The 18954-nt window shown below is 54.2% G+C and overlaps 1 protein-coding gene across 1 annotated transcript in view; it reads left to right on the forward strand.

Moving 5' to 3' along the window:
• The window catches only part of LOC123369242 (60S ribosomal protein L10a-like), a 32149-nt gene extending 13625 nt beyond the window's left edge, over positions 1 to 18524 (forward strand). Inside the window, exon 4 of the mRNA XM_045014597.1 lies at positions 18278 to 18524. Coding sequence (XP_044870532.1) covers positions 18278 to 18305 — 28 coding nt within the window. The 3' untranslated portion in view covers positions 18306 to 18524. The remainder of the gene's footprint in view (positions 1 to 18277) is intronic.
• The last annotated feature ends 430 nt before the right edge of the window (positions 18525 to 18954 follow it).

Below are 18954 nucleotides of genomic sequence, written 5' to 3' on the forward strand. Positions count from 1 at the left end.
CGCAGGGTGGCGGCATCCATGAATCTTCCCGTAGAGGAGGTCCAGGAGGATGAGGACCCAATCACCAACGTGGTGGGTGCGGATGCGCCCGTCCGTGTGGCGTTGCCCTTCGTCCGGACCATTCAAAAGAACGCTACTACGCTATGGCAGACTCCCGCTTCTATTCCTCCCACAGCACGCGGGGTTGAGCGGAAGTACTCAGCCCCACCATCAGGCTATGAGTACCTTTACTCTCACCCAACCCCGGACTCCCTCGTGGTCCAATCTGTTAACGACCGGGAGAGGCGTGGCCAACCTGCCGCTGCGCCTAAATCCAAGGAAGCCAAGCGCATGGACTTGCTCGGCCGTAAGATTTATTCCGCCGGGGGTTTGCAGCTGAGGATCGCAAACATCATGGTCCTCCTCGCCAGGTACGTCTTTGACATTCTGACGTCCCTGGCGAAGTTCTCGGAGCTCCTGCCTTCCACATCACGCCAGGAGTTCTCCGCCTTGCTGGACGAGGGGAAGAAGTCCTCTCGGTCATCTATTACGGCCGCCCTCGACGCCGCGGACTCCGGGGCTCGGACCTTGGCATCCGGCGTGACAATGAGGCGCATCTCCTGGCTGCAGTCCTCCACCCTGCCGCCGGAGGTGCAATATACACTCCAGGACCTCCCCTTTGACACCCAGGGTCTATTTTCCGAAAAGACGGATGCTCGGATCCAGACCCTGAAGGACGGGCGTGTTGCCATCCGCACGCTCGGAATGCACACGCCGGCGACGCAGCGCAGGCCCTTCCGGCCGCAGCCCTCCCGCTATCAACAGCGTTATCGCCCCTACACCAGCAGACGTCCGACCCAAAATCGCCGTCGTCCGTCCGGCAACCGCCGCAACCAGGGCCAGGCCGCTTCCAAGACCCCGCAGGGGGCTAAGCAGGCCTTTTGATGGGACGATCGAGGACGGCCCATCACTCTCCCTACCGGATCCTTCCCCTATATTTTACAACCGCCTTTCCCATTTCTTTTCGGCGTGGTCCCGCTTAACATCGGACAACTGGGTGCTTCAAACAGTCCAGTCGGGATACCGCCTTCAATTTGTTTCGCCCCCGCCTTCCCACCCACCCTCCCTGTCCCTCTTCAGGGACCCCTCTCACGAGCAAGTCCTCTTGCAAGAGGTTCGGACTCTGTTGAGCGTGGGTGCCATAGAAGCAGTGCCTCAAGACAGGCGGGGCAGGGGATTCTACTCACGTTATTTTCTCATCCCCAAGGCGAAAGGCGGGCTACGTCCTATCCTGGACCTTCGCGAGCTGAACAAATATCTGCTCAAGCCCAAGTTTCGTATGGTCACCCTGGGGACCATTATTCCTTCCCTGGATCCGGGAGACTGGTTGGCCGCCCTCGACATGAAGGACGCCTACTTCCATGTCGCGATCTATCCTCCTCATCGGCGTTACCTTCGGTTTGTGGTCAACAACGCCCACTACCAGTTCGCCGTGTTGCCATTCGGACTCTCCACGGCACCGAGGGTATTCACAAAATGCATGGCAGTCGTAGCTGCAGCCCTCCGCCGTCGTCAGATGCACGTCTACCCGTATCTCGACGACTGGCTGGTCCGAGCTCAGTCCCGTCAGCTCGTGATAGAACAGATGGCAGAAATTCTGTCTCTCTTTCAGCGGCTTGGTCTTCTCATCAACACCGAGAAGTCCACTTTGCTCCCAACGCAGCGGCTGGAGTTCATCGGAGCGGTTCTCGACTCCACGGTTGGCAGGGCCTCTCTTCCCCGCGCCCGGCACCAGACGATGACCTCCATAATCCGGAATCTCGTCGCCTTCCCGACCACAACCGTGCGCTCCTGCCTACGCCTTCTGGGTCACATGGCCTCCTGCACGTATGTCACCGCATATGCGCGGCTCCATCTTCGCCCCTTCCAGTCCTGGCTCGCGACGGTGTACCGGCCTCATCGAGACCCCATCGACATGGTGGTCACGGTCAACAGGAAGGCCCTCGACTCCCTCCGCTGGTGGCTCACCCCGGAGGTCGTGTGTGCGGGGGTCCCGTTCCATCCTCCTCGCCCATCCGTTACGCTGACGACGGATGCCTCAGCGCTCGGTTGGGGGGCCCACCTGGGCGAGCTTCACACCCAAGGCCTTTGGTCGCCCCAGGAACTCGCGCTACACATCAATGTCCGCGAGCTCCGTGCCATCCGCCTCGCCTGCCGGACCTTCTGCTCCCACCTACAACGCCGTTGTGTAACAGTACTCACGGACAACACCGCTGCGATGTACTATGTGAACAAGCAGGGCGGAGCCCGCTCTTCTCCCCTCTGCGAGGAAGCGATCCTCCTGTAGGACTTCTGCGTGACCCACTCCATTCACCTAGAAGCGTCTTTTCTTCCGGGAGTGCAGAACACGCTGGCCGACCATCTCAGCAGGTCGTTTCTCTCCCACGAGTGGTCCCTTCGTCCCGACGTTGCACATACGATTTTCCAGAGGTGGGGGTTTCCCCGGGTCGACCTCTTCGCCTCCAAGGCGAACAGGAAGTGTCTCCAGTTTTGCTCGTTCCGAGGTCACTCGCCGGGCTCTCTGTCGGACGCGTTCCTGTATCCCTGGCAGACTCACCTCCTCTATGCCTTCCCTCCCTTTCCTCTCGTGCACAGAGTGCTCCAGAAGCTGAGGAGGGATCGAGCCACCGTCATACTCGTGGCTCCGGCCTGGCCGAGACAGCATTGGTACACCCTGCTGCTCGAGCTCTCCGTTCGGGATCCCATCTCCCTCCCGTTATGGCCGGACCTCATCATGCAGGACTTCGGCAGACTCCACCATCCGAACCTGCAGTCCCTCCATCTTACAGCCTGGTACCTGCGTGGTTGACCCACGCAGAGAGGGACTGTTCGGCGGCCGTGCAGCAAGTCCTGCTTGAGAGCAGAAAGCCTTCCACTCGCTCCACCTACCTGGCGAAATGGAAGAGGTTCGCGCTCTGGTGTGACCAACGAGGGCTCAACCCTTTCATCGTACCCGTCCCTACCATCTTGGACTACCTTTGGTACCTTAAGGAGCAAGGTCTGGCGGTCTCCTCATTGCGGGTACACCTGGCAGCGGTGTCCGCTTTTCGTCCTTCCCTGGAAGGTCGCTCCATCTTTTCCAATCCGATGGTCTCCCGCTTCCTGAAAGGCCTAGACCGATTGTACCCGCCGGTGCGGCGTCCGGCCCCAACCTGGGATTTGAACCTCGTCCTGTCCAGACTCATGGGTCCGCCATTCGAACCGATGGCCACGTGTTCTCTTCTTTACCTCTCCTGGAAGACGGCCTTCCTCGTCGCCATAACATCGGCCAGACGAGTCTCGGAGCTCCGGGCGCTGACGGTAGGTCCGCCATACACTGTCTTCCACATGGACAAGGTGCAGCTTCGTCCGCATCCGGCCTTCCTGCCAAAAGTGGTCTCGGCTTTCCACCTCAATCAGGACATCTTTCTCCCGGTCTTCTTCCCGAAGCCCCATGCCTCGCCAAGGGAACAACAGCTCCACACCCTCGACGTCCGTAGAGCGCTCGCTTTTTACATCGAGCGTACAAAACCTTTTCGGCGTTCTACACAACTCTTCATAGCAGTCGCCGACCGCATGAAAGGCGAGCCGGTCTCTTCCCAGCGCATCTCCTCCTGGGTAACTCAGTGCATCAGAGCATGCTACGAGCTGGCTCGCGTGCCCCCGGGCCGCTTCACCGCTCATTCCACGAGGGCGCAAGCCTCGTCTGCCGCCTTCCTGAGCCAGGTCCCCATCCAGGACATATGTCGAGCGGCCACATGGTCTTCGGTCCACACCTTCGCCTCCCACTATGCGTTGGTGCAGCAGTCTCGAGACGACGCAGCCTTCGGCTCAGCAGTTTTACACTCTGCCACGTCTCACTCCGACCCCACCGCCTAGGTAAGGCTTGGGAATCACCTAACTGGAATGCATTGGAGCAATCACTCGAAGAAGAAAAGACGGTTACTCACCTGTAGTAACTGTTGTTCTTCGAGATGTGTTGCTCCAATCCATTCCAGACCCGCCCTCCTTCCCCACTGTCGGAGTAGCCGGCAAGAAGGAACTGAGGAGCGGACGGGCCGGCTGGGGTATATATTCAGCGCTATAGCGGCGCCACTCCAGGGGGCGCCCAGCCGGCCCGCCGGAGTTGCTAGGGTAAAAATCTTCCGAAGAGCCGTGCACGCACGGCGCGCACACCTAACTGGAATGGATTGGAGCAACACATCTCGAAGAACAACAGTTACTACAGGTGAGTAACCGTCTTTTTCTCTCCATGCCTGAGACTCAGAGGAATTTGATTCCTTGTGGTGGGAGCAAAGGGCTAGCAGCAAACCCCTGGGTTTGATCCCTGTCTCTGCCACTGACTTCGAATGGAAGTGACTTGTCCAGGGTCATGTATTGTGTGCCTCAGTTTCCCCAGTTGTCAGAAATGGATCAGTTGGCTCCCTCCCAGGGGGAGGGGGGGCAGAGGGAGTATTGTCAGGCTTAGTTCATTAGTCTGCCAACTAGTTGGAGATCAGTGGATGGAAGGGGCTAGAGGGCTATTAGCTTGCCCAGCGCCCTGCCTGCCCCCTGCCGTGGGCTTGGCAGGGGAGGGGGCAGTGTGGCGGTGAGCTTTGTGTATATAACTGAGAAAAAGCCAGGCTGTGGGAAGGGAGCAGCCGTAAACAGATGCTGCGACAGCAGAAGAATGTCCCACTGGGCACAGCGCTGCAGCGGCAGGGAGCTCTCCCTGGGCCCACCCTCTCCACTGCCTGCTTCTCCAAAGCCACGTCCTAGGGGAGGGTCTCTCCTTCGAGAGCCCAAGGCCTGTCGAAGGTAGGCGAGGAGGAGAGGCTGGGGGCAGGGCTCTGTGTGGAGGGATACTTGGAGGCAGGGGGTTATCTGCCCTGCACACCCAGGGCCTGCCTTGCGGCTCCAGGCTTCCAGGGAGTCTCTGGCAGGGCAGCTCACAGGGGCACCCCAAAGCTCAGGACTTCTCCGGCCTCTGCTGGCAACAAGGGGCAGGGCTGGGGCCCCTTCAGAGTGCCAGCTCTGTCTCAGGCTGGTCCCCACTCCCCTGCAGGGTTTATCCGTGGGGGGGGGGGGTGGAGTGGCTCATTGTGCCCAGCCTTGGCATGCAGCCCTGGAGGACTCTGCCCTGAGTGTGCCAGCACTCTGCCTGGGGGTGCAGGTGAGCTGGCAGGGGAATGACGGGGCCGGGGATGGCCTTAGAAGAGACCCTGACAGGCCACATCAGGGTACAGGCAGCTCTGGACAGGGGCAAGGGGGCTCAGAGGAATGTGCTTGTTCTCCAGCGCTGGGAAGGGATGGTGAGCTGGCATCCTCACCCAGGCTGCCCTGTATGTCTTCCTGGCAACAGAGACCACAGGGAGCAGGTGTAATGAGCAGGGGCAGAGAACTGCTCACTCCCTAGCTGGTCCAGAGAGGATCTATAGGGTGCAAACCACAAAATGGGGGCTGTGGAGAGGCCCAGAGCGGGCATGGGGTCTGGGTTAGCACGAGGAGGGCAGAGTTCCAGGTGTGGTGTGAAATGGGGTGTCTGTGACAGGCTCCCAGGGCCATAGAGATTCAGGGGATGCTACAGATCACAGTGCATCGCCCCACAGTTTCATGGGATGCCCCCCTGAAATGATGCGTGAGGCCTTTGTCCATAGCCCCATCAGCCTTGACGGAGGTGGGAGTGCCTGTGTTTTTGACTGGGTTGTAGTGGAGGCTGCTCAAAGGGGCCCTGTGTAACCCCCATTAGGGGAGCATGAGTCCTTACCTCGCTGCTGCTTCCAGCTGACGGATGTAGTTCTCTAGCTCCAGCAGGAGGAACCATTTGGAGGTGACTCCTGACCCGTCCCTCCCCTCCATTAGCTGCCCATGCCAAGGCTGGCTGGGGCTGAATTGAGTTCTTGGTCTGGCCCTGAGATCCCACTTGGGTTCTGCAGTGAGGGGATGGCATGACAAACCCATATAAGGCAGGGATGCAAAACTGATTGCAAGACTGTACTCAAAGAGTAGTTACCAATGGGTTTGCTGTCAAACTGGGAGGATGTATCCTGAAGGGTTTCACAGGGTTCTGTCCTTGGTCTGGTATTATGCAATGTTTTCATTAATGATTCCAGAACTGGAGAGGAGAGCATGCTTATAACATTTGCAGGTGACACTAAGCTGGGAGGCTTACTAGCACTTTGGAAGAGAGGGTTAGAATTCGAAACAACCTTGACAAAGGATCTGAAATCAACAAGATGAAAGTCAATAAAAACAAGTGAAACGTACTGCACTGAGGACAAAAAAAAAATCAAATGCACAATTATAAAATGGGGAATAATGGGCTGGGCAGCAGTACTGCAAAAAAGGATCTGGGGGTTACTGTAGGTCACTAATTGAATGAATCAACAATGTGATGCAGTTGCAAGAAAGGCTTCTATCCTAGTGTGTGTTAACAGGAGTGTTGTATGTAAAACACAGGAGATTATTGTCCAGCTCTAGTTGGCACTAGTGAGGCCTCAGCTGGAGTGTTGTGTGTAGTTTCGGACACCAGACTTTAAGAAAGATGTAGACACATTGTAGAGAGACCAGAGGAGAGCAACAAGATAAACATTTTAGAAAACTTGACTTAGGAGGAAGGGTTAAAAATGGGCACGTTCAGTGTTGAGAAAAGAAGTCTGAAGGGGGACTAAGGGCTGTTGTCAAGAGGACAGTGATCACTTGTTCTCCTGAAGGTAGGCCAAGAAGTAATGGGCTCAGTGCCGCAACAGGGGCAAGGCGAGTGAGGTACTTGCCTTGGGCGTGCAAAGCAGAGGGGCGCAGCTCTACCGCGATTGGCGGCGCTTCAGTGGCACTTCTTCGGCGCCGCCACTTCAGCGGCAGATCCTTCTCTCCAAGAGGGACTCGGAGACTTGCTGCCGAAAAATGAAGTGGCGATGGCAATTCAGCGGCAGGTCCTTCCCTCCAACAGGGACTCAGGGACCCGCCGCCTAAGTGCCCTGGAGACCCGTGGTGGGGGACCCCCCCCCCGCCGAATTACCACCAAAGCGGGACCTGCTGCCGAAGTGCAGCCGGGTCTTCGGTGGTAATTTGGTGGCGGGTCCCACCGCGGGTCTCCGGGGCACTTCGGCAGCGGGTCCTGGAACGGAAGGGCCCCCCGCCACCGAATTACCGCCGAAGACCTGGCTGCACTTTGGCGGCGGGTCCCTGTTGAAGGGAAGGACCTGCCGCTGAATTGCCATCGCCACTGCCAGCAAAGACCGGGAGTGGAGGAAGCTCTGGGGGCCCAGGCCCTGCAAGAGTTTTCCGGGGCCCCCGGAGCGAGTGAAGGACCCCGCTCCAGGGGCCCCAGAAAACTCTTGTGGGGGCCCCTGCGGGGCCCGGGGAAAATTGCCCATCTTGCTCCCCCCTCTGGGTGGCCCTGCATGACCCCAGCGGAAGATCTGGTTCCTAGGATATACAAATGGTTCCCTTTCTCTCGCCTTTGGACACCACCCCTCCCACTACCACTCTGCCACTCCCTTGGTGTCAGCTGAGTTCTGTCCCTATGATGTTACCCTGTGAATCAAAGAAAACAGATGTGATCAGATTACTGAATGGAAAAACTTGACCTTCTGGTTTGGGGTTTTTTCCCCCTCATGGTTCCTATTTTTAATATAATGACTCTGAGCCCTGAAGAGGAATTTATCCAGAATCTCTCTGACTCTGCCTGGAGCAGTTGTTAAAACCAGTGCTCATGCCAAGTGTCGGGGGTCAAGGAACCAACCCAAATACATCCCAAGTCTCACACAGTTCTGCCTTCCAATTCTAGCCCTGGGAACGAAACAACACGTGGGAATAAGACATGCATGTTGTGGCAGAGCTCTGACCTTGCTCCCGTGGATCCTGTGCTTCTAGGCGGTTTATGCTAGCCTCAGTGGCTCACTGTGACCCTCCACGTAGCCCTTCTCTCTCTAGGGCCAGGGTTACAGTCTACTGAGCCCTTTTCATCATAGGCTGCAAGGAGGTTGGTGAGAGAACTCCCACAGTCTCTGTTGAGCCTCCTGTCCTGACAGGGGCCTGACTTCCCCTCTCAGGAGATGTTCCTGTAGTGGTGGGTTGGGGGGAACCCGGGCCTGCCCTCTACTCCGGGTTCCAGCCCAGGGACCCTAATGGTAGCAGTTGTTGGCAGCCAACCTTTCACTGCCAGAGTTGCTACATTTCCCTGGGCCACTTCCCCACAGCTCTCCTGCTTCTCCCTTCTTCACCCTTACCTTAGGGCTCCTTTAACGATGGTTTGAGGGTGTCTTCAGTAACCAGCCCTTCAGCCGCACTTCCTCTCCTCTGGCTCCCTCACTCCCCTGCCTGATTGGAGTGAGCCTTTTTTATAGTATCAGCAGGGCCTTAATTAGAGTCAGGTGGTCACATTAACTGAAAGGCCTCACCTGACTCGTTACAGGTTCATTAGAGTCAGGTGTTCTCATTAGCCTGGAGCAGCCCCTGCTCTGGTCAGTCAGGGAACAGAAAACTGTTAATCCAGTGGCCAGTATATCTGCCTTCTGCTATTCTGCTGTACCCACCTGGCCTGGGTCTATCACAATGTATAATGTATATGTATGTGGATGCATGCCCACGAACACAGGTCCACATACATTGTGCACATAGAAGTACAGGCATCTACATTTTCACACTGACATGCTCACACCTTTGCATGCGTTATCCATGTTTACACACAAAATACACACACACAGGCACCACACAGATGCAAATGAACACAGATGAACAACGCACATGCAGATGCCCGGGCACACGCACAGACATATGGAGCTACACAGACATTCCTTGTGTACGCAGCCATTAATAGACAGGCATCAGCACATATGCACCTATAGACACATATCACACCCGTAGACATACCTGCGCGTAGGTACACAAGCACATCAGCTTGCACACCCACATACATAGATGCCCGTGATCAGATATACACACACTTGAACAAATTTGATAGAAGCTGGGAATGGGCAATATGGGGTGGATCACTCGATGATTACTGTTCTAGTCATTCCCTCTGGGGCACCTGGCATTGGCCACTGTCAGAAGACAGGATACTGGGCTAGATGGTCCTTTGGTCTGAGGCAGTATGGCCGTTCTTATGTACTATCGGTATGACAAGGGAATATTATAAACAGACACATTAATTTCCCTAAAGTATGCATCAGACCTTTAATTATTTTAATTTCCAGTCATTTTCAAGATCCAATTTGAAGCTGCAAAGAATCCTGTGGCACCTTATAGACTAACAGACGTTTTGCAGCATGAGCGTTCGTGGGTGAATACCCACTTCATCGGATGCATGTAGTGGAAATTTCCAGGGGCAGGTATATATATGCAAGCAAGAAGCAAGCTAGAGATAACGAGGTTAGTTCAATCAGGGAGGATGAGGCCCTGTTCTAGCAGTAGAGGTCTGAAAACCAAGGGAGGAGAAACTGGTTCTGTAGTTGGCAAGCCATTGTTTAATCCTGAGCTGATGGTGTCAAATTTGCAGATGAACTGAAGCTCAGCGGTTTCCCTTTGAAGTCTGGTCCTGAAGTTTTTTTGCTGCAGGATGGCAACCTTAAGATCTGCTATTGTGTGGCCAGGGAGGTTGAAGTGTTCTCCTACAGGTTTTTGTATATTGCCATTCCTAATATCTGATTTGTGTCCATTTATCCTTTTCCTTAGAGACTGTCCAGTTTGGCCGATGTACATAGCAGAGGGGCATTGCTGGCATATGATGGCGTATATTACATTGGTGGACGTGCAGGTGAATGAACCAGTGATGGTGTGGCTGATCTGGTTAGGTCCTGTGATGGTGTCGCTGGTGTAGATATGTGGGCAGAGTTGGCATCGAGGTTTGTTGCATGGATTGGTTCCTGAGCTAGAGTTACTATGGTGTGATGTGCAGTTATTGGTGAGAATATGCTTCAGGTTGTCTGTGGGCGAGGACTGGCCTGCCACCCAAGGCCTGTGAAAGTGTGGGATCATTGTCCAGGATGGGTTGTAGATACCTGATGATGTGTTGGAGGAGTTTTAGCTGGGGACTGTATGTGATGGCCAGTGGAGTCCTGTTGGTTTCTTTCTTGGGTTTGTCTTGCAGTAGGAGGCTTCTGGGTACACGTCTGGCTCTGTTGATCTGTTTCCTTATTTCCTCGTGCGGGTACTGTAGTTTTGAGAATGCTTGGTGGAGATTTTGTAGGTGTTGGTCTCTGTCTGAGGGGTTAGAGCAGATGCGGTTGTACCTCAGTGCTTGGCAATGGATCTTGTGGTGTGCCCGGGATGGAAGCTGGAGGCATGAAGGTAGGCACAGCGGTCGGTAGGTTTTTGGTATAGGGTGGTGTTAATGTGACCATCACTTATTTGCACCGTGGTGTCTAGAAAGTGGACCTCCTGTGTAGATTGGTCCAGGCTGAGGTTGATGGTGGGGTGGAAGCTGTTGAAATCGTGGTGGAATTTTTCCAGAGTCTCCTTCCCATGGGTCCAGATGATGAAGATGTCATCAATGTAGCGTAGGTAGAGAAGGGGCGTGAGTGGACGGGAGCTGAGGAAGCGTTGTTCCAGGTCGGCCATAAAAATATTGGCATATTGTGGGGCCATGCGGGTGCCCATAGCGGTGCCACTGATCTGGAGATATATACTGCCATCAAATTTGAAATAGTTGTGTGTGAGGATAAAGGCACAGAGCTCAGCAACCAGTTGTGTTGTGGCATCATCAGGGATACTGTTCCTGACAGCTTGTATTCCATCTGTGTGTGGGATGTTTGTGTAGAGAGCCTCTACATCCATGGTGGCTAGAATGGTGTTTTCACCAATGCATTGTAGTTTCCTCAGGAAATCAGTGGTGTCACGGAGATAGCTGGGAGTGCTGGTGGCATAGGGTCTGAGTAGAGAATCCACATATCCAGACAGTCCTTCAGTAAGAGTGCCAATGCCCGAGATGATGGGGCGTCCAGGATTTCCGGGTTTGTGGATCTTGGGTAGTAGATAGAATAACCCTGGTCGGGGCTCTAAGGGTATGTTGATTTGTTCCGGTGTTGGTGTAGGGAGTGTCCTGAGTAGATGATGCAGTTTCTTAGTGTATTCCTATCCTCAGTGGGATCTGAGGGAAGTGGCCTGTAGAATTTGGTATTGGAGAGTTGTCTGGCAGCCTCCTTTTGGTCGTCAGACCTGTTCATGATGACTACAGCACCTCCTTTATCAGCCTCTTTGATTATAATGTCAGGACGGTTTCTGAGGCTGTGGATGGCATTGCGTTCTGCACGACTTAGGTTATGAGGCAAGCGATGCTGTTTTTCCACAATTTCTGCCTGTGCACGTCGGCGGAAGCATTCAATGTATAGGTCTAGACTGTCATTTCGACCCTCAGGAGGAGTCCATGTGGAGTTCTTCTTCTTGTGCTGTTGGTGGGAGGGTAACTGTGTATCAGTGCGCTGTTCAGTGTTGCCCTGAAAGTATTCTTTGAGTCAGAGACGGCGAAAGTAGGCTTCCAGACCGCCGCAGAACTGTATCATGTTGGTGGGGGTGGCAGGGCAGGGCAGAGAGTCTCTGAGATAGGACAGGCTTTTTTTCTGGGCTGAGTGTGTGGTTGGATAGATTGACGATATTGCTGGGTGGGTTAGGGGTACCACGGTTGTGGCCCCATGTAGCAGGCAGGAGTTTAGACAGCTTACAGTCCTTTTTCCTTTGTATAGAGGTGAAGTGACTAATGTAGATCTCCTGTCTTATTTTAGTGAAGTCCATTTGTATGGAAGTTTGGTTATTAATGAAAGTCTCCAGGTTGGAGAGCTCTTTTTTGATGTTTTCCTGTTTGCTGTATAGGATGCTGATCAGGTGGTTCCTCAGTTTCTTTGATAACAGACTGTGGTCTGTGTAGTATGTAGATAGCAGTGGATTTTTTACCTTTAGTCCATTTGGTATGATGTCCATCTGTTTGCATTTGGAAAGGAAGATGATATCTGTCTATATTTGTGCAAGTTTCTTCATGAGGCTGATGGATTTCTTTGAAGCTAACTCCTGCCTTTGTTCTCAGCCTAATACAGTTTCCTTGAAGCATGTGGTTTATGGGAAATCTTGGACAATGCAGTTAATTTCTCCCACCTCAGGCAGTGAGAGTCAATAAAGTCAGTTTCATTTTTTTCTTATGGTCCATTCCATTTTGTGGTATGCACGACTCTTTGAGCTGCAAGTCAGCGAAGACATTTCCTTCCTTACAAACAGCTGTTTCCAACAAGCTTTTTAAAGAACAGAGTAATAGAAAGATGGTTTCTATTGTTCTTAAAAAACCACCTGTGTGTTAAACCAGATTCGGTCTGACAGGTGACAATGTTCCTCTACTACTCGAGCAAGTCTCTGCCCTAGGACTGTAACAGCGGCTTTCTGTGATATTTGTGCATGATGTCATAGATCCATGCTCACTGATATTTCACACATATCCTATGCACATTCCAATCCGGACACATGCTCTCACACCCCCACACCCGCCAAACAGACATGATCATTCACATGCACATTGCACACACATGTACACACATACATATATGCACCCGTCTCTCACACACAGACACATGCAAACTCATAGACGTATGCCTATGCTCATACCAATGCAGTATTTTTGGACTGAAACTGACCTGTGCTCACTAAGGGTACGGCTACATGGCAAAAAAAGTCCAAACTCCAGCAATGAGTCTCAGAGCCCAGGTCAACTGTCTCAGGCTCACACAACGGGGCTAACGATAGCAGTGTAGATGCCCCTGCTCTGAAACCCAGCAAGAGGTGAGGGCTCTCAAAGCCCAGGCTGCAGCCCATGTGGAAACATCTATAAGCTGTATTTTAGCCCTGTAGCCCGAATCAGTTGACCTGAGCATTGAGGTTCTCTAACCACCCTTTTTTTTAAAATTTGCAGTGTGCAGATGAATCTGACAGCCAGGCCTAGACATCAAACTTTGGCTGGCAGAGTAACATTGGCCAGCGGTGTGATGTTTTGATGGCATTTTTACATAGACCATAGCCCTAGTCTAGACACCATTGTAACAGCATAAAAGGGCTTTCCCCAGTACAGCAGAACCTTAGAGTTACGAACACCAGAGTTACGAACTGACCAGTCAACCACACAGCTCACTGGGAACCGGGAGTACACGCTCAGGCAGCAGCAGAGATAAAAAGGGGGGAGGTGGGGAGGAAGGGGAATATAGTACAGTCCTAGGTTACCAGTGTGTTAAATGTAAACTACTAAAAAAAACAAGGGAAAGCAGCATTTTGCTTTTGCACGGTGACATTTCAAAGCTGTATTACATCAATGTTCAGTTGTGAACTTTTGAAGGAACTGCCAGAACGTTTTGTACAGAGTTGTGAAGGTTTCAGAGTCACGAACCACCTCCACTCCCCAGGTGCTGGTAACTCTGAAGTTCTACGGGATAGCTTAATTCCTCTGGGGAAGTGGGGCGAGCTATAGGGACCAAAGCCCTCTTCTGCTGGTACAAACTACAGCTAGGCTATGCCCCTAACCCCTGCACCCCGCTTCCTGTGCCCACGTCGGGAAACTGACCTGGATGCACAGAGCAGCTGGCCTTGCTGCTCCTTCCCCACCCCCACCGTTCCTCCATGCCCCCCTAGGGACTGTGAGGGGGGAGCTGGGAGCAACACCAGCTTAACTCTCCCTGCATCCAGGTCACTTTCCCCACCTGGGCTGTGTAAGGGGAGGGCAGGAGAGCAGCAGCTCCTGATGCTTCCCAGCCAGGGGCAGCTCCAGGCCCCAGCACGCCAAGCGCGTGCTTGGGGCGGCATGCCGCGGGGGGCGCTCTGCCAGTTGCCGGGAGGGCGGCAGGTGGCTCCGGTGGACCTCCCGCAGGCACCGGCAGAGCACCCGCCGCGGCATGCCGCCGTGCTTGCGGCGGTGAAATGTCTAGAGCTGCCCCTGCTCCCAGCACAGCCCAGGTGGGGAAAGTGACCTGGATGCCCGGAGCACTTGGTGTCACTCCTCGCTCCCCCCATCACAGTCCACTACAGGGGCCTAGAGGAACATTAAGGGAGGGAGGGTGTGAGCAGTATCTGTGCATCACCCCCACCCCATGTTCCTCTGCCAGGAGGAAGCAGGGAGAAATCTGCCCCCACCCCCATGCAGCGCTCCCCTGCCAGCCGGGAGCAGTTTCTGACTCTACACCGTTGCCCCCTGGACAGTTGCCCCAGTGGCCCACCCCTAAGGCCGGCCCTGCTGGGGTAGGGTGACCAGGTGTCCTGATTTTATAGGGACAGTCCTGCTATCTGGGGCTTTGTCTTGTATAGGCACCAATTACCCCCCCACCGCCTGTCCCGATTTTTCACACTTGCTATCTGGTCACCCTATGCTGGGGGCACACTTCACTCCAGGCTAGCAGCAGGGCTCAGAGGGCTTCAGGCCCTGCTCCTCGCCTGCACTGCGTGGGGCAAAGCAGCCTTCAGGCTCCCAACCCCTTTCTGAGGCTTGGCACTTTCAGGCCCCGCTTGGGGAGGGGCAGGGAATTCCTACCAGGCGGGGACCGCCCCCAGGCTGTATGGGGCAGCGGGGGAGGGGGATGAGGCACGCTGCAAGGTGAAGCAGCTCGCCCTGCCATTCCCATTCCGGCCCCCACGAGCGGAAACAAAAGCCCGGGCCTGGGAGCGCGCTGCCAAAGCTGGCCCGCCGCCAGGGTGATTTCCCATAAACCACATGCTCCGGAGCGGCAGTATAAGGGGCGAGCCCAGGAGAAGGGAGGCAGGAGACAGCCACCTCCTTCTCTCGGCGCTGCGCGAAGTGCAACTTCCTCCCAGCTCCCCGGGGCAGCCGCGATGACTGCAGCGCCCAGCGCCGCGCTCCCCGAGCCCCGCGCCGAGGAGGTGGAAGCCCCGCGGGCGGCAGTCCCCATGCCCCGGCTTGGCCCCAAGGTAGGGGCCCTGTGCGCGCAACGCAAGGGACCCGCTGCCCGGCTCCGCGGCGAGCCGTCCGCGCTGGGAGATCCGCGCTGCAGCTGGCGGCAGCACGTGTTGCTTTTCTGCGCTCCCTGCTCTGCCTTCGCTGCTGCTTCTTCCCCCACCGGCCCTGGGGCTGGCTCGCCGCGCTCTCTGCGCGCCCCTCCGCCGGCCCGGCTGCGCTCCAGTCATTCGGCCGCGCTTTGCTGACAGCCCCGGCGCAGCTACGCAGCCTGCAAAAAGCCTGGGATGCACCAAGGGCGTTAGGCGCCTCGCTCCAGTCCGCCAAGGTATTGAAGCGCCTAAGTCCCTTTGTGACGCCCGCCTCATCGTGTGCTGCTGTTATGAGTGATTCTGGTCATTTGGTCCCGTTTTGGTTTTGTAAGGACGGTCCTGGCTGGCTGAGTGCAATCCTGCAGGAGCAAACTCAGAGCAGCTTTCTCTGCCTTCGCCCGACACTCCTTCTTTTTGCCCTTTTCTTGCTCCTTCGCTCTGCTGGGCTTTGCCTTTGGATGGAGACAACAGGTCCTCTCCCGTGCGCGCTCTCCCTGTTGCACTGTGTGCTGCCAGGCCAGGGGCTAGAAGCGAGGTTGGGGCAAATTTTCCTCTGTGCCTTATTTTGTAAAATGCACCGGGCACTAAGCCAAGACAGAGCTCTTCATAGCCAGGAAGACTGTGCAGCACTCCTTGTCACCTGCCTGGGAAGCTTGTCACGGCCTGGGCCTCACAAGGAGCTTGGGGATGGTTTGGAGAGAACGCGTCCCAGAGGACTGTGTTTGACCCCTTTGAGTGGGCTGCTTGCCTGGGATCCCCTCAGCCTGTTGGAACATAGCACTAAAGACCAAGTCTATCTATCTAGCTAACTAACTATCCTTGGATACTGTCCTAGGATACTGATTCATCAAACGATCTAGCTAGCTAGCTAGATCAGAATACTAAGATCTAGGAGGATTGATAGGTAGCTAACTAGAACAGTATACTAAATGTCTATCTATCTGTCTGTTTATCTATGCTCTTAGGTCTTCGTATACTGATCAATCTAGACTGGTATATTAAAATCTAGGAGGATCAATAAGTAGTTAGCTAGCTAGCTAAATATTTTAAGATCTAGTCAGACAGTTAGCAAGATAGGATTCCGATCGGTCAATTGATCTATCTATCTAGCTAACTCTCTTCCTAGATCTTAATGTATTTAGCTAGCAAGCTACCAATCCATCCTCCTAGATCTTAGTATATTGATCTAGCTAGTTAGCTAGCTAGATTAATTAATCGGTATTCTAAGATCTAGGAGGATAGTTAGCTAGACAAATATATCTTAGTATTCTCATCTGTCTACCTAGATCTTAGATCAATCAGTATACTATGATCTGTCTCTCTATCTATCCCCATACACCACATCAACCTATCCCCATAACCACATCTCTCTCTCATTATTATTATACAGTACATAGATTGGATGGCTATTTTCCACTTCTCTCATTTACCCATCCAATTGTATCCCATTGGTTTCAAGGGAGTCACACTAGGGTTGCCCTGTGTTTTCTCTGTAGCCCTTGGAAGTTGGAGTGCCCTGGCTGAGGAATCCTCTGCCATGTCCTTCAAGAGCACGGCCAGGATCACTCCTGACAGCATGTGGATCACAGTGCAGGAGGTCCCATGCCCTGCTTGGAGAAGGCATTGCTGTACCGTTCTGGGCCTGTTCCTAAGCCCACTGGAGTTAATGGAAGGGTCCATGGATCCAGCTCCCTGAAAACATTGGAGTTCCAGGGCGGGAGGTTACAGCTAATGCCATAGGACCATAAGAACGGCCCTCTAGCCCAGGATCCTGTGTCAAACTGTGACACACACCAGCTGCTTCAGAGGAACGTGCAAGGAACCCTCCACTCCTGGGTTAACCTTCCCCTGGGAATGACCCCAGTCAGTTCGAGGGTGGTTGTGCCATGTAGCAGGCAGGTTTATAGCCCTTCCCAGCCTCTTGGTTATTTCTTTAGCATTTGCCTTTGTGGGTCTGGGTGTTCTCGTTATCCACATAAATGTCCAATTCCTTTTGGAATCCTGCTAAGATTCTGGCCTCTCTGCTACATTGTGGCAATGAGTTCCACAGGCTAACTGCATTGTGTGTAAAAGAGTTCATGGCGTTAACGCCTAGCCTCAGCTTACACGGAGAGACATGACTCAGTGATGGGGCAATGTGAAAGGAGGTGCAAAGAGAAGCTCAAGGCTGTGGCAGAGTGGCAGTGAGGGGTCCTGGAAAGGGAGGACACATTTGCAGCTGGCTCTGAGATGGATGGATTTGAGGAGGTCAATGAATTAAGATTCTTCTCAGGAGAGGAGAAAGGGAAGGGAGAGACTGCAGGGACGAGTGAGAGCTGGAGGGGCGGTGGGAAAGAGAGCTGGAGGAGATGAGAAAAGGGGGTGCAGAAGAGGGGTTGGAGGAGGGAGGAAGAAGGGGTGCAATCGTTGGGAGGTGGAGCATGAGAGGGGGGTGAGAAAAGGAGCCTGAGGATGCAAAGAGCAATGGAGAGAGTGGGAAGTGATGGATAAGTGATGGGGCGGTGGAGACAGGACAAGATAGCGACTGGTGGAGGCACCAGGTGGCAGCAGCCGCGGTTTCCTGCTCTGCACGGAGGGGTTGTACACACTTGCGTCTGTCAGCAGCCTGGCTCTGAGAGAGCAGCTCAGCTGGTCCCCGGGAGAGCAGGGCTGGGGAATTCCCAGCAGGGGCGGCTCAGCTGACCTGCTCCTCTAATAACAGCAGAGCTGGAGGGGGAGAGAGCGGGGAGGGGAGAAGTGTTCACAGACTGAACGCTTGGGTGCCCACTAAAAAGGATTCATGGCCCGAGCTACTGGCACAGCAACTCAGGCAGATCAGTACAGCTTTTACCCTTCCAGTGGAGTGCCACACAATGCCCGCCTACCATGCCATGCCCTCAGCACCCATGTCTCTTAGCCATCTCTGCATTGCTAATGGTGCTAACTCCAGAGGGAGAGAAAGATTTGTATGGCAGAGAGACAGACAAACCAGGCAGTTCCTTGGGACGTGCCATAGATCGGGAATCCATAGGGCTCTCCATGGGGGCTGACAGCATCGTTCTACGTCCACTGACTGGCACAAAGAGATCCACAGCAAAGGCTTCAGAGTAGCAGTTGTGTTAGTCTGTATCTGCAAAAAGAACAGGAGTACTTGTGGCACCTTAGAGACTAACAAATTTATTTGAGCATAAGCTTTCGAAGGCAAGGGGATAGCCACAGGAAACAGCACTGGGATACTGCCCTGGAGCCTGCTAGCCATAGGGGCAGCAGAGAGCCCAGGGGCATGGATTCTCTGATGGCAGATGTTCCTGACAACTTCTCCCTTCCTCAGGCATGGCCAGTCTCCTGCACCCTGCTGACTTTCTTCCTCCTCGCCGCCTGCAGCATCTGTGAAACGGAGCAGAAAGGCTACTGTGAGAATATCATCACCAAAAGGCACCGGGATAAGCTGCAGGAGCTGGTAAGTATCATGCCCAGCCAGCATGGCTGGTGGGATGGGATCTAGAACATTAGAGGGTGAGGCTGGGGCCTGGTCCTAGCCAGGTGTCCATGCGATGCGAGTGCTTGGTGTCCTTCAGTTCCACACTCAACAAGACCAATGCCTCTGCCAGGTGAGAACAGTACCTGCTGAGTTTGATGTCTGAGCCAGGTAGTCATGCCATGGACTCTAGAGTGACTCTAGTGGGCCAGATTAGCTGGGGCAGCAGATCCGACTAGCCCCTGCCCCAGGTGAGATCAGTGTTTGTGCCCCACATGAATGAGACCGATGATAGGCCATCCAGAAGCAAAGCACCCACACGGAGCAAAAAATCCAGGGGAGAGACCTATCAGAACAAAGGGGGAGGTGGGTAGTGGTGATAGCTGCGGGAAGCAGAGTCTCCTGGACGGCCTCTCTGCTCACCGGCATAGATTGGGATTTGCTGTTGATGAGCATTAGCTCCAGTGTAGAGGATGGGCTGGATCACTGGGATGGGGATGTGAGCCTGCAGTCACTGGCAGGGAAGGAGT

Source organism: Mauremys mutica, chromosome 4, assembly GCF_020497125.1.
Source record: "Mauremys mutica isolate MM-2020 ecotype Southern chromosome 4, ASM2049712v1, whole genome shotgun sequence".
Classification (NCBI taxonomy): domain Eukaryota; kingdom Metazoa; phylum Chordata; order Testudines; family Geoemydidae; genus Mauremys; species Mauremys mutica.